The sequence below is a fragment of the Chaetodon auriga genome, chromosome 3, assembly GCF_051107435.1.
Source record: "Chaetodon auriga isolate fChaAug3 chromosome 3, fChaAug3.hap1, whole genome shotgun sequence".
Lineage (NCBI taxonomy): Eukaryota > Metazoa > Chordata > Actinopteri > Chaetodontiformes > Chaetodontidae > Chaetodon > Chaetodon auriga.
Genome location: NC_135076.1, coordinates 17,486,690 through 17,499,077, shown reverse-complemented (window position 1 = coordinate 17,499,077; position 12,388 = coordinate 17,486,690). Strand labels below are relative to the sequence as shown.

The 12,388-nt window shown below is 42.8% G+C and overlaps 2 protein-coding genes across 2 annotated transcripts; both read left to right on the top strand.

The window, feature by feature from the left end:
* The first annotated feature begins 1,486 nt into the window (after positions 1 to 1,486).
* plaat1 (phospholipase A and acyltransferase 1) lies at positions 1,487 to 5,213 on the top strand. The gene is made up of 5 exons (XM_076727127.1): positions 1,487 to 1,603; positions 2,503 to 2,552; positions 3,061 to 3,199; positions 3,818 to 4,086; positions 5,112 to 5,213. The coding sequence occupies exons 2-5, from the start codon at positions 2,526 to 2,528 to the stop codon at positions 5,211 to 5,213; spliced, it is 537 nt and encodes a 178-aa protein (XP_076583242.1). The 5' UTR covers positions 1,487 to 1,603; positions 2,503 to 2,525.
* Positions 5,214 to 5,928: 715 nt separating this feature from the next.
* ftsj3 (FtsJ RNA 2'-O-methyltransferase 3) lies at positions 5,929 to 12,020 on the top strand. The gene is made up of 21 exons (XM_076761740.1): positions 5,929 to 6,113; positions 6,271 to 6,376; positions 6,537 to 6,583; positions 6,735 to 6,814; positions 7,040 to 7,139; positions 7,383 to 7,577; positions 7,665 to 7,780; positions 8,004 to 8,108; positions 8,301 to 8,401; positions 8,483 to 8,569; positions 8,651 to 8,803; positions 8,897 to 9,032; positions 9,246 to 9,439; positions 9,543 to 9,660; positions 9,754 to 9,835; positions 9,964 to 10,108; positions 10,249 to 10,343; positions 10,515 to 10,617; positions 10,793 to 10,976; positions 11,146 to 11,240; positions 11,369 to 12,020. Exons 1-21 carry the CDS (start codon positions 6,047 to 6,049, stop codon positions 11,616 to 11,618), a joined length of 2,559 nt encoding a protein of 852 aa, XP_076617855.1. The 5' UTR covers positions 5,929 to 6,046; the 3' UTR covers positions 11,619 to 12,020.
* The last annotated feature ends 368 nt before the right edge of the window (positions 12,021 to 12,388 follow it).

Below are 12,388 nucleotides of genomic sequence, written 5' to 3'. Positions count from 1 at the left end.
GGTTTCCGGGACAAATTTCAAACTAAAGGCTCTGTTGACCTGACTGAAAGCATTTGACATTGTGCCACTAGTGTAAGTAATTTGAAGGTGGTTGTCTTTTATTTCATTGAAGTTCCTGTTGACTTGGATATGTTTTAAATAGCTGTGGTTGATATCTTCGAAACTCATCTGATTCACTCTTGCTTATGGTTTTGATTTTACAGGCTTAATTGTCATTAGTCTTCAGATTATTGAAAAAAAGAAAAATACAGCAAGTTTTACCCAGGTTCTAAATAGGATACAAAGAATCTCGAAGGACTTTGTTGTACAATTTATCTAAAATTTACCACAAGGTCTGTAAATAATTACACAGACAGTTTGGAATGAGAAGAAACAATAACACAAACAACAAACATAAAAGAACAAAACACAACAAAGTTTTTTTTTAACAGACCAAAAATGTGCAGGATTTATTTTATTTTGAAACTTAAAGTATCTAACTTCCTGTTCCTGTCAGTTTTGCTGTCGTTAATTTAGCAACGCTTTAACAGGGGGGCGGAGACAAGTGACGAAAAGGTTGGCGGGCAGCAGCCAATCAACGAGCAAAGAATGAATCCAACCCCAGAGATCTCCTTTACTGTAGGTGACACTCACGTCCAGTCAGCAACAGCAAGGGCACGTTTGATTATACACAGGGCGGGTTAAAAAGCATAAAAAAATAAGGTCAGAGATGACAGTATAAAATAACATTGTATATATTAATTATGCATAATAGAAAAATAAGATTAGACAGGAAAAAATGTTACCTACAAACCTTTTCTCTTTTTTTGCCACTTACAAAAGTTTAAGAAACCTCCAGTAAAATCCAGTATGGGTTAACAGTTCCTCAAGGTTGGTATCTGATATTTCAGGCCAGTATCAACATGATATCACTACACTGGTACACTGGTCCAACCATACTGCAGTATTGTCCACTTCTTTATCCATTATGTAGACCTGGTTATCCTGTGCAGGGATGCAGGGGACTGCAGCCTATCACATTGACAGATAGTATTCTATCTATCTATCTATCTATCTATCAAGCTAGATTAGAGATTTATTTGCTTACTCTCTGTAGAGCTCATGAAAAACAATTAAAATCATTTGTTAAATGTTGAAGAAGCAATAAGCAATAGGCACTGCGTCAGGGAACATGTGAAGGTGCACCTGAGCTGCTACACTCACGCCGCCTCTCCAATCAGACCGCACTCAAATGAAATCAGTCATGTATGTGCTGCCTTTGCAAGCCCACAATAACTCTTATTGAGAAGAGCAGCCAGTGAATGGAACAATACCAGAGAGGAAACTGTGTGTGTGTGTGTGTGTGTGTGTGTGTGTGTGTGTGACCTCAGCGACAGTGGCAAACTGTCATCAGTCAGAGCAGTGGACACTGAAATACGTCCACCAGGACCTCCTGCGACTGGTTTGCCTTTGGGATATTTGCTTTGAAGCTTTTGTCGTCTCAGAAACTTGGAATCGATCTTGTTCTGTTTCTCTCTTCTCGCTGGATTTTTTTTTTATGGTTATGTGCGGATTTATGATGGAGAATTAAAATGGTGAGGAAGAAAAAGCTGCTGGTGTTCGAGTAAGTATTGCTCCTGTATGCATGTGATCCTTCGTTGACTATTTGAGCCTCTGACATGAATTCTTCTTCTGGCCTCTTTAAAATCCCTATGATATCCAACTTTACTTACAACTTTAAAGGCATCTATGGCACTTAATTTTTAGATTTTGTACAGCTTTCCTCCAAAATGTTTTGTACATACAGAAACAGTAGATGTCTGTAGAGCATGACTACATAATGTATGACAGAATAATTACATAATGTCCTTACAGACTCATATCAGAGTATGTGTTCATGATGGTATCACCTCATCTGTGCTGATGGAGTTTTGGTTTGGTGAAAGAATATGAGCTTTCTTTTTCCAGCGTGGCTTCAGCATCATAAATTAATGACGAGATGGATGTACTCATCGCTCTCCTGGGCAGATATAGATTTCATCCCATCCACCGAACAGAGCTCTGGTCTCTGTGGCATTAAAATAAAACCATGAAATCTTAATAATTTTGATTATATCTCTGGTGATCCGAAACAATTCATTGTAAAAACTTCGATTTCTAAACACAACTCACATATTTTCATGGGTGATTATGTCTGTGTGAACTAACCTGGGCTCCAACTATGTTTCTGTCAGCTTCCCTATTGTGTCGATGCTATTGTGGCAGCACAGGTGACACAAGAGCTTGTGTGTGTATTGTATGTGTGTGAGCTGGTGTGTATTGTCTGTGTGTGCATGTATGGGCGTCCTTTACATTGTACCACCCTATCTAGCATTCTCTCTCTCTCTGGGAATGTAGTTTGGACTCTTGTCTTGGCACAAAGTAAGTCAGAAAAATGAAAAGTCTCAGTTTTCAGATCCACATTCGGAGATCGTTCAGCGGCTTGAAGGTAGTTTTGTTATCTGTGTTTTCTTTTCTTTTTAGAATTTGTGGAAGCATGATGTGGGATGGATAAACAACAACAAAACTCTACTGTAAGTTGACTGAAAGGCTGTTAGCATGACCTGAAATTATACAGTGTGCATTTTGTGGAGATGTGAGGATGGAGCACGAACGACCCTGCTGACCTCGAAACAGGGAAACGTGTGTGAGTCAGTGGTCATGTCAAAGTCTTGTTACAGTTATCAGCAGCTGTAGCTGGTTTTAAAAAGGCTTGATGGAAAAGCAAAATTAGAATTTATTAATTTATTTAAGTTTTCAAGGCTCGTCACACTGAATCAGATGTTTCTTTACTACAGTATGAAATCATTTGAAATTTCAAAGACTGCAGCTTTCAATATTTCCCAAATACCAATTATTCCATCTTCTGAATGAACATCCTTATTCTACAACTCAAAACGTCTTTTTTATGATCGACACAAGACCATGTCAAGGTGTGCGTGCCTTTCATGAAAGCAATGAATGTGCAAAATGCTTATTATATGCACTGTGTCTGCATCTGTGTGTGTGTGTGTGTGTGTGTGTGTGTGTGTGTGTGTGCAGATGGCCTCTAATGACCCTGACCTTCCTGACCCCTGTGCTGACCCCCAGCCTGGTGACCTCATTGAGATCTTCAGACCGGCCTATCAGCACTGGGCTCTCTACCTGGGAGATGGTTACATCATCAACTTAACTCCTGTTGGTTAGTAGTGTAAAAAAAAAAAAAAAAAAAAAAAAAAAGGTTTCTCAGACAGGTTGATTCTGACACGCTTTGACTGGACGATGCATTTAATGAGTGTGTGCGTTGAAACACACTGATTGGCCCGATAATTAATAATTACACATGAAACTCGATGAACATTAAACTTGCTGCTCTCATCCAGTCCTATCAGGGCACTAAAGGCCATATTTTACTGAGACACCAGCTTTATCTTTATGCAGGTTATCCTCCTGCAGGCTGCATGAAGACACATAGAGCCACATTCCCACCTCAGAAAAACACCTTTAAACATAATTGGACAGTGGTGAAAAGTAGCTAAGTACATTTACTAAAGCTCCAGCCAGGTACCTTTGTTTCCCCTCCCCGTCTCCCAGCATCTCCTGCCTGCATCTCTACTATCAGTAAACACAACATGCTAACATTCTTCTAGATGAAAGGTAGTATTATGAATAAAGTATTTCTACATTGTTGTATTGCTACTTTTGCTTATGTAAAGCATCGAAATACTTCTTCCACTAATGTGGTTCACTTCTGGGAAGCACCCCATTGAAGAAAGTCTTGCTGACGTCATCACACTGAGGCTCTGCTCTTCCACTGCAGATGAGAGCCCAGCAGCCGCCATGTCCAGTGTGAAGTCCGTCTTCAGCCGGAAGGCCGTGGTGCGCATGCAGCTACTGAAGGAGGTGGTGGGAAGCGACTCGTACCGCGTCAACAACAAGTATGACCACAACCACACACCCCTGCCCGTCTGTGAGATCATCCAGAGAGCGCAAGTCCTCATTGGCCAGGAGGTGTCCTATGACCTGCTGGGGAGCAACTGCGAGCACTTTGTTACCCTTCTGCGCTACGGGGAGGGGGTGTCCGAGCAGGTCTCTCACTCTGATCGTTCTGTTTCTGTCTCGTGTGTCGTCGGGTGAAAGTCATAACTTTTCTCTCAACATACCAAAGTGGATGACGAATCCTGAATGTCTCTACTGTAGAATAACTAGTGAAGTCCATTTTTAGAACAGACCAGGACATTTAAAGGAGAAATTCTTTGACAGAGAGGAGAATTAATGCAAATGTGTCCATAGAACAAATCTCACAGTTACTCTATAATGACCTGTGCTACTTTCTGGGCTCTTTCTATGTGAACGTCTCAGCTGTGTCATTGCGTGGTTGCCAGTTTAACATGGCTGACCTCTGTTGGTCTGGATTCATGTAAAAATAGTGTATTAACCCCCCAAACTGAAACATAAACATTGTTCCTTTTTTACATTAAATTCTGGCATCAGGTATGTTTTCCTTTTTGGCAACAGGAAGTGATGAATCAGAATTTATTTTTTCTTTTACCTGGAGTTCATTCTGTTCATTTTATTCCTGCTCACAGACTTGGCAAAATTAGATAACTGTGTTGGCTGGTTGGATTTAGGCACTGATGTGGAGGTGTGGCTACAGACTGGGTGGAGATTAAAGGGTTACTGCACCCAAAACCAATGTTTTTAATATCAAACACTCACCTCCACAGCCTTGAAAAGTGGCTTATGTTGTACTCTCTTTCTTCACAGAGAATAACAGCTGTGGTATGGATGAATTAATTAAGATCACAATGGTTTAGTGACCAGTTTTTAGTTTCCAAAAATGATCAAAACATCCATATAAACCTTTCGAAAAATCTTTGCTGTCCATTCTTATGTTATATTTGTGCTTTCACAGATGCAAGTGTTGGTTTGTGTCTTCTCTCATACAACATTTTGATATTTATAGCTGTTTGAAATAGACACTGATGTATTGTCTCTTTAATGTTTAGAATTATGCAGAAGCATTGATAGGCAGAAAGATCCTCTGTGCTTTGTTCTGACCTCTCCTGTTCTTTCCCTCCGTCCACCTCCTCTTCTCCCTCTCGTCTCCACAGGCTACACGGGCCATTGGGGCCATCAGTTTGGTGACGGCAGCAGCCAGTGCCTTCTCTGTCCTGGGGCTGATCAACACGCGTTCCAGAAACAGGCCCTTCTGACAGCTATGTCCTTCACTGTAGGGTGTTGACTCCCAACATTCATACGGCTGTGATGAAAAAAAGAATTAATAAAGTATTAATGAAAATGTAAATGAGTCTTTTCTTGTATCGGGATGCTGTCACAGACATATATATCTGAAAACCTGCACAAATAAAAACCTGAAATATTTGTATGGCTCGATACCACTGGGTAGGACAAAGTAAGCCTAAGCCTATATTTTTTTGTAATATTGATGAACCAGCCCTTAAATCCATCATTATGTATCATTTAGCTCTGTAAGCAGGGTAACTAACTACCACCTAACTACCATTTAATAACTATAACTGCTACTTAATTAAAACTACTGCAATAAATCATATAACAATATTATTGGAATAAAATTATGGCTCAACATGTTTGTGAAAAATAATCACAGAAGTAGCATTCAGTAAAATTTTCCTCGACTAAAACGTAGATTAACCACCAAAACGTTGCGGGATTAAAGTGGAAAGCATGTAAAAACTAAATTACTCAAATGAAAAACCGGTATCTCACGACTATACTCACTAACAACTGTGAAATAATAGCACAAAAAGACCTCTTACCACCGAATGCTATCACAGCTGGAAGGAGTTTCCATGGGTTGCATTCTGTGATACAGACAGCAGGTGGCGGCAACGTCCCGTGAACACCGGAAATGAATCAGCTGAAGAAGAAATACTGGCTGAATGACGCAGAATATCTGCGTCGGGAGAGCCACACGTGTTGTTTTCATGGACGTATAAGTGCATTTAGTTCCGAAAGAGTGTGACATTTCTGTGTTCAAGTAAAGTGTAAAAGCGCTGCGACAAATATGGGGAAGAAACTCAAAGTCGGAAAGACCAGAAAAGATAAATTCTACCACCTGGCCAAAGAAACAGGTAGCGTACCACTGCTGGAAAACACGTTTGAGACAGTATGAATTGAGGTAGATGTTAGCATTAGCAGGATTGCTAGCTAACTCGCTAACACCAAACGACGCGTTCAGGGTCGGGATTTCAGAGTGTCAACTGACTCGTAACGTCTTGTCTTTTTCAGGTTATCGATCTCGTTCCTCCTTCAAACTCATCCAGCTCAACCGTAAATTTCAGTTTCTACAGAAAGCCAGAGCGCTGATCGACCTGTGTGCTGCTCCCGGTGGATGGTGAGCTGCCTGTCATTCACCCATCAAATGCTAATTATTATAGAGTGTGTCGGAGGGTGAAAGCAGGGCTGCCCAAACTGTAATCCGTAGACACAAGTGCCATACCTCTGTGTTGTGTGTTCATTCGATTCATTCAAACTCTGTCAAAATCTCCTCGCAGGTTGCAGGTGGCGTCCAAGTTTATGCCCGTTTCGAGTCTCATTATTGGTGAGTGTTATGTCATCTGTATGATTATTTGATCCTAAGTTGTTCTGCCTCTGTTTTGAACTCAGTTGTTTTGGTTTATTTGGAAATGGCTCATTTAAATGTTAATGAAATACTGTAAGGAAGGTGTTTAAAAAGTGTCTCCTCGCGTCAGGTGTTGACCTGGTGCCCATCAAGCCCATCCCCAACGTGGTGGCGCTGCAAGAAGACATCACCACAGAGAAATGCAGACAGGTGAGGCAGCTGCTGCTGAGTTCAGCACATCAATGAAGGAAAACAGACTTCGGTGTCCTGCCTGCAGTGCTGCACTGATAGACACAGAAGAATCAGTTTGATAGCCCTGTGCAAAATATGACAGTGGAGCCACAGGGGGTTTTGTGATTTTCTCTAAAATGACGACCTAAGAGGTAGTTCTCAACATGGGTTTGTTAAGTGAGATACTGTCTGTTCCATGTTCAGGCTTTGCGAAAGGAGCTGCAGACTTGGAAGGTTGATGTTGTGCTAAATGATGGAGCCCCGAATGTGGGAGCCAATTGGCAACATGATGCCTTCTCACAAGGTAGGTGCCACTCGAGCAGGAGATATTAGACTGACGTTTACACGTGGTACAGTTTCGCTTTTTGGTACAGAATGACAAGAAGTCGTGTTTATTAATAGCTGCCATGTGTCCATAAATATTAATACAGAACAAACATTGTAGTTATTAAATGTTATCGTTATTTCATGTAGTGTGTTTGTGTCCCGTCACATCCCTGTGTAATAATATCCCAAAATCTCACTTTGCTCCCCACCTCACCCACAGCTCACTTGACCCTCATGGCCCTGAAGTTGGCCTGTGATTTTCTGACCAAAGGTGGCACCTTCGTCACCAAGGTCTTCCGCTCCAAAGACTACCAGCCACTGCTCTGGATCTTCCAGCAGTTCTTCAAGAAGGTGCAGGCCACCAAGCCGCAGGCATCAAGGAACGAGTCCGCCGAGATCTTTGTCGTTTGCCAGGGTCAGTGGCAGCTACAGACTACAGTCGATTGTTTCTTAGTCATTTCTGCAGATTACATTTGAACCAAATTGTTTTTTTCCTCACCAGGTTTTGTTGCCCCAGATAAAATCGACAGTAAATTCTTTGATCCCAAACATGCATTTAAAGAGGTGGAGGTGCAGGCCAAGACTGTGAGGGAGCTGATTCCAGTGAAGAAACCAAAGGCATGTACACTCTGTGATGGACTAGATCAGCACTCTTTAAGAGATAATTAACTGTCACAATAAGAACACCAGAGTTGACTTTCCCTGAATTTTCTGTAATTGCCTAGGTAGTTGTTCACACATAATTAGTTATGGTGTGGTAATTCTCATTCACACATATTAAAATGGGTTAGGGTTAGGGTTTGCATTCATCACTGACCGAGCAGCTGCTTCTCTGTTCCAGGCGGAGGGATACGCAGATGGTGATCTGACACTCTACCACAGCTTCACAGTGACAACCTTTCTGAAAGCTGAAAATCCCGTGGACTTCCTGGGCAAAGCCAGTGAGGTGAGATCTCTGTCAAAGGCCGATGGATGACTGGAAGTCTGCACATTTTCTGCCACTTCATAGACAATCCTGTTTAAAGTAACTTATTATCCTGGACCTCCGGATTATTTGACTGTACAGTCCTCGGTACAACATACAAATATCAAGCTAAGTAAAACTTTGCCATATTGCCATTCTCACTCTGTCATTCAGATCACCATTGATGACAAGGAGCTGGAATCTCACCCAGCCACCAGTGCTGAGATAAAGGAGTGCTGTCGCGACATCAAAGTCTTGGGCCGCAAGGAGCTCCGGCAAGTCTTCTTTTTTTCTAGAAATAACAATAATAATACTAATAGTATACTGTATTAACCCCTCCTTTCTCACATCTGCAGCCTGCTGCTGAGCTGGAGGTCCAAGCTGAGGAGGTATAAAGCCAAAAAACTGAGGATGGAGGCCAAACAGCTCGACCAGGAGATCAAGTAAACTGTTTTACAACAAGCCACTTTAATATTCTCATGTCTTTGCCAGACGGCAGATTAATAAATCCTCTCTGTTTTTAGCTTAAGTTCTGATGAAGAAGAGGGTAATTCAGAGGAAGAAGAGGAAAAGAATAAAGAGGGGGAGGAGGAGGAAGAGGAGGATGAGGATGAGGAGGCAGAAATGGAGAAGAAGCTGGCAGAGCTGAAAGCTGAGGAGGTGGCAGAGCTCAAACGGTGCGACACAGGATTACTCTTTCGATAAATATGAACTTTGAACTTGAGCGTACTGAAGAAAACAGAGTTTGTATAACCGTTGTGCTCCATCAGGAAGAAGAGGAAGCTACTGAAGGAGCGGAGGAAGCAGAGGGAGAGGGTGGAGCTGAAGATGGACCTGCCTGGGGTCTCCATCGCGGATACCAGCGACACATCCATGTTTTCCCTCAGCACCATTAAGAAACAAAAGGTGACGACCACACACACACACACACACACACACAAACAAACACACAAACCTCCCGCTGGGCTCGGTTGGTAATATCTCTGTGTGCAGACTTGACTCTGCTGGGTGCAAGTTTGTGAGCTGCGATCATTTTGCAGTTGTGGTGCAGATCTTGTCAGCAGGACCTTCTATCAATGCTAATTTGATGTCCCTTTTGTGCACACCTCTCTCCATCAGGCACTGGCTGATATATCCAAGGGGGATATGCAGGCAGCAGACGCCCTGGTCGAAGGAGAGGACGACCTCCACCTCTCCGAGGACGAGGATGACGAGGCGGATAAAATGTCCCTGGCCTCTGATTTGGATGACGAGGACCTGGAAGAGGTGGAGCAGAGACAGAAAGAGCTGGAGAAGAAAGCACCAAAGAAGAAGTGAGTTGCTTTTCAACCCTGCGTTTAAAGCAAATGTTTTTCTAGCTTGTTGGAAATTATGTCTTATTTGGCTTTTGATTGTTCATGTCTGTGTTTTTCCCAGAGTAAAGTTCACTGTAGAAGAGGAGGAGGAGGATGAAGGGCAGGAAAGTGGCTTGCTGGTGGAACTAGAGGGAAAAGATGAGAAGAAAGAACGAGAGACCGACCTGTGGTTCAGCAAGGTAATCATCGCTGATCCTCCCTCGTGGCTTACACCTGAAAATGAGTTGATTTCTGCGCGACCTCTGACCTTTGAGCGTCCCTTTGCTCTGTAGGGCATCTTCTCTGAGATCGACCTGGAAGGAGACGCAGAGAGCGAGCTCCAACAGACCGAGTGGCTTCAGAACAAACGAACTGGTAACAGCCTCCCGTGTTTCATTCTCATTTTGTTAATCAAAAGTAATTAGATGAGCATGAAGTATCACTTTTAAAAGGATGGTAGCTCTCTTAAATATGGGGCTGACAAAATGTTGGGTCTTTTACAGAGAAAGGGAAAAAGAGGAAGGCTGAAAAAGAGGAGGAGGAGGAGGAGGAGAAGGCTGCTGCACCAGAGGAAGAAGAGGCGGGACCTTCACAGGAAGCTGCAGACGAGAGTGACAGTGACTCAGATGACAGCAGCGATGATGAGAAGTAAAAGCTTGTTTTCTGTGGATGTCTATTTTGTCTGTTTGTTTTGTTTTTAAAGTCAAAATCCGATATAATGGATCCAGTTTGATTCATATTATTGACAACCAAGCAAATATTCATCAGTATTCTGCTGCTTTTTCCAGGGAGATTACCAGGATGAAGCAGGCCAAGGGGTCTGGTGGGATGTCAGGAGTGACTGATGACGATGACTTCCAGGTTGTTCCTGTAGAAAGCACCAGTGAGTCTGAGAAACATTTGTATTTCAGCAGGTGATGTCTTATGTCTGCTAATTTATAGCTCAATACCAAGAAGAAAATAAACTCCGCGCATGTAAACCAGCCTGTAAAAGTACGTCAGCTTCATGTTTTTTTGTAATTTTGTGGATGTCTGTGGGTTCTGTCCTCGTCAGGTAAGAAAGCCAGGATCCTAAATGCAGAAGGCCTCGCCCTCGGCTGTCAGATCGCTACGTCTAAGAAGAGAGCCAGGGACCTGTTGGACAGCTCCTTCCACAGGTGTGTGTGTGTGTGTGTGTGTGTGTGTGTGTGTGTGTGTGTGTTTGAGTGTGTGTCCACTTTGCAGCTGGTTCAAATAGTCTCTAGTCCTCTAAAATATTTATCACTACATGCACAGTGTTGATGTATTACACGTTACGTACCTGCACAACAAGCTGAAGTTATGCTCCGGCAGGTTTGCTAGCTCTGACGAGCCGTGGGAGGTACCGGAGTGGTTCCTGGATGATGAACGGAAACACCGGAAGAAGCCGGTGCCAGTGACCAAGGAGATGGTGGAGGAGTACAATCAAAAATGGAAGGAGATCAATGCTCGACCCATCAAACGAGTTGCTGAGGCCAAGGCCAGGAAGAAGAGGAGGGTAAGCTGATGCCACTGAAGATGCCAAAAGATGATCAGACATGAAACTGGATCATGATCGAAATCGTTACAGCTGTTTGATCCTATTTTAAGATGATAAACCTGTAAGTCAGGCAACTGTCGAAGTATTTCTGTAGATCTTACTTTTTGTTCCTCGGTGGCTTTTCTAGATGCTGAAGAAGATGGAGCAGGCCAAGAAGAAAGCAGAGGCAGTTGTCAACACGGTGGACATCTCCGAGAGGGAGAAGATGGCTCAGCTGAAGAGGTATGACGTCACGCCTGTAGCATTGAAACCGCGCCTCAAATTATGACTCCCATGAAACTAAATGCACTGCTTTTTAAACAATAATAGTTTTTCAATCATTTTGACTTGTCTTTTCCCGCTTCTGTCAGTATCTACAAGAAGGCAGGCCTGGGGAAGGAGAAGAGAGAAATAACATACGTTGTGAGCAAAAAGGGGGCCGGCAAGAAGGTGAGGCGGCCGCCTGGCGTCAAGGGAGCCTTCAAAGTGGTGGACAGTCGCATGAAGAAAGACATGCGGGGAATGCAGAGGAAAGAACAAAAAAGGGGCAAAGGAAAAGGAGGAAAGTCGAAGGCTGGTAAAGGAGGGATGAAGAGTGCTAAGGGGCGAAAAGGAAGATGAATTTGAACTGGTAGCGCTCTCACAGTCCTGCCTGGACCACTATCAAACATGGCCTGGTCTCATGTTGCAGGTGAGGATTTATGGAGCTTTGCGACCTAAAGCTCCTGCCACACTTTGGGCTCCTGTATCGTGTACATCACATGGATGGCCTCTGCTGGTGCTCCTTAAACTCCTGGACACTTGAGATACGTTCTGTAGGTTTTTAAAAGCAGGTGTTCTGCGCACATCTTTCTGAAGATGTGGATCATTTGCCTTGAAGCTCTTTGAACGGCGCAGTTTCACCAAACAGCTCAACTGTAACTCACAGTAAATCAAGTTAAACATAACAATAAATGTGTTCTTCAGACATGTTGCTATTAATATTGTAAATATATATACATCTTTGAAATAAATGTTTTGTTTAAAGAAGTTGGTGAAGTATTAATTCAGTTTTTCTTGTGATTTAAAGAAAAGTAGATTTGCTTTTCACAGCCTCAGTTTCCTGACAAAAGATTTTTCATACTGGTAGTGATTGTCAGTACGAGTCAGGTGACGTCAGGTATAAACTATACAAGTCACTTTAGATGTGGAAAAGAGAATGAACAGTGAAAGACAGTGGCTGACTGGATGACCCTGTTGCACCAGGGAGCCCCCCAGTGCGAGAAACTTTAAGTGCGACATGCTTTCAGTGTCCACATGCAGCAGTTAGGAGACAGATTTTTTGGCTGCAAACATGCAAATTGTCTTGTCTCTTGTCTGTGCTCAGCATAATTTGTGTGGTAAATACAAGA

Bases quoted from the DNA above. Each gene is read 5' to 3' on its own strand.
- plaat1 (XM_076727127.1), top strand. From the start codon at position 2,526: ATGGATAAACAACAACAAAACTCTACT. The intron at 2,553-3,060 runs GTAAGTTGACTG...GTGTGTGTGCAG, and splicing joins AACAACAACAAAACTCTACT to ATGGCCTCTAATGACCCTGA. The intron at 4,087-5,111 runs GTCTCTCACTCT...TCGTCTCCACAG, and splicing joins GGGAGGGGGTGTCCGAGCAG to GCTACACGGGCCATTGGGGC.
- ftsj3 (XM_076761740.1), top strand. From the start codon at position 6,047: ATGGGGAAGAAACTCAAAGTCGGAAAGACCAGAAAAGATAAATTCTAC. The intron at 6,114-6,270 runs GTAGCGTACCAC...TGTCTTTTTCAG, and splicing joins CCACCTGGCCAAAGAAACAG to GTTATCGATCTCGTTCCTCC. The intron at 6,584-6,734 runs GTGAGTGTTATG...TCCTCGCGTCAG, and splicing joins CGTTTCGAGTCTCATTATTG to GTGTTGACCTGGTGCCCATC.